Below are 1,979 nucleotides of genomic sequence, written 5' to 3'. Positions count from 1 at the left end.
ATTATAAATTAAAAAAGATAATTTTTTACTTGTATAGAGTGATTACAACAAAATATTTGTTTGAAAAACTATTTATTATTTGATAATGGACGTTTAAACAATTTTTCTGACGTTGTATTTAAATCTAAAATTTCTAAAAATAACAATCCTTCGAATATAAATTTGAATCCCCATAGGTGAGGGTCCCAAGTCAAGTGTGTTCTTGGGTCGTGTCGTGTTCCCTTATACTCTCTTCTTGGGATATACGAAACATTATACTGTTCATGTCCCAGAAAACCCTTTTTATCATGTATATATACCCCATACATGCAACTCTTTCCCTTACATTTTGCATTAAATTACTAGCCCTACGCTTTGTTCATTTCTCGTTCTATTTTTTGGGGGGTTTTCTCTGTCATGGCGGAGCTAGAATACCAAGGTGATAACAGTACCAAGAGCAACAACACTACGGCGCGTTTAAAGCTATTCGGATTTAACTTCTCGGAAGATGATGATGTTATGGAGTCTAGTGGTACGAAAGATCCGTCTTCTGGGTCATCTTCCGAGCCGGGCGGGTTCGCTGGTGGTGCTGACCGGAAATACGAGTGTCAGTATTGTTGCCGCGAGTTTGCTAACTCTCAAGCTTTGGGAGGTCATCAGAACGCTCATAAGAAGGAGAGGCAACAGATGAAGCGTGCCCAACTTCAGGCCACGAGAAACGCGGCCGTTCCGTTTGGTTGGAATCCTATTATCTCCGCCTTTGCTCCTCCGCCGCATCTCTTGGCGTCACCTACACCCGTCGTGGTGCCGGCTGGGGATGGACCGTCGTGGGTTTACTTGCCTCGGGGAGGTCCACCTCCTTTCCAAGTGTCACACGGTTGCGTGATCCCAAGCGCCGGAGGCGGTGGTGGAGTGGGGAGGGGGCCGGCGGGGGTATCGTACGGGGGTGGTGCTAGTGGTTTGGGGAAGCCGGGGGTAGGCGTTGGTCCGGTGATGCAAGGTGGTGCCCACCACCATGGACGGGCGGTTGATGGGCCATCGTTGCGTAGGTTTTCAAAGGGAGACGGTAGCCCCAGTTTTGACGAAACATTGGGCTTAGATTTGCACCTTAGTCTTGCTCCGGCTAGGCCTTGACTCGGGCTTTGCTGCAAGGGATCTTTGTACATTTTCAAAACAATTTTATTTATTTATTTATTTGGAAATTATTTGTTTCACTTGCACATACTTTTTTTTTTAATTTTTAAAAATTATAATCACTTAAATCGATTCAGCAATATGAATTTTGTATCTTAAGATTTAAATTTACAAGCAAAACTTAGTGATGTACGTATATAAGTTTATAGTTTCTGCTTTCTATTAATATTATTATATTTCTTGAAGTCGAATAATAAATCTTTGATGACTATAATTTCAACTACAACATATACACGGACATGAATTTAAATCTGATTAAGGAAAAAGTTCAAATTCTAGAGAAAAAATCTGTATATATTCAAATTCGTTCCTTAGAATTTAAAATTATCATATATTAAAAAAATATGTATTTTTTAAATTAAAAAACTGTTTTCGCCCATTGAAATTTTATATATTCAAGTTTATTCTCTATAATTTTATAAGTTCAAGTTCTCCCTCCTAACATAAAATCTTGTGTCCGTCTCTGAAGACGAACACAAGATTTTATGGCTGGAAACAATAGCAATGTTAATAAAAATACAAAATATTTATTCTATATGAAAATTTAAAATTTTCAGAAAAATAATTGCCTGTTAATCCCTTGATTCATCCTTTGTATGGCAACGTGATCCATCAAATGGAACACAACCTACTTCTTGGCTGGTTTGGTTGGCCATTAGCGGTGTGCAAAAATACCAGACCCGCCGACCCGAACCTAAAAATTAGGTAATTTTTTTTAAAATAATACCCTTTCGGATTGTGTCCGGATCACAAAATTGAGTTTTTCCGAGTACCCAGTTAGTTTATATATATATATATATATATAT

The 1,979-nt window shown here is 38.5% G+C and overlaps 1 protein-coding gene across 1 annotated transcript; it reads left to right on the top strand.

The window, feature by feature from the left end:
* Positions 1-235: 235 nt before the first annotated feature.
* On the top strand, positions 236-1,175 carry LOC120178148 (zinc finger protein GIS3-like). Its single transcript, XM_039184088.1, has one exon. It carries the CDS (start codon positions 397-399, stop codon positions 1,111-1,113), a length of 717 nt encoding a protein of 238 aa, XP_039040019.1. The 5' UTR covers positions 236-396; the 3' UTR covers positions 1,114-1,175.
* Positions 1,176-1,979: the final 804 nt, after the last annotated feature.

This window comes from Hibiscus syriacus, unplaced genomic scaffold (genome assembly GCF_006381635.1).
Source record: "Hibiscus syriacus cultivar Baekdansim isolate YM2019G1 unplaced genomic scaffold, ASM638163v2 tig00112344_pilon, whole genome shotgun sequence".
In the NCBI taxonomy this organism is placed as follows: Eukaryota; Viridiplantae; Streptophyta; class Magnoliopsida; order Malvales; family Malvaceae; genus Hibiscus; species Hibiscus syriacus.
Note: the sequence above shows the minus strand (reverse complement) of the source record. Positions and strands in the feature narration are given on the sequence as shown.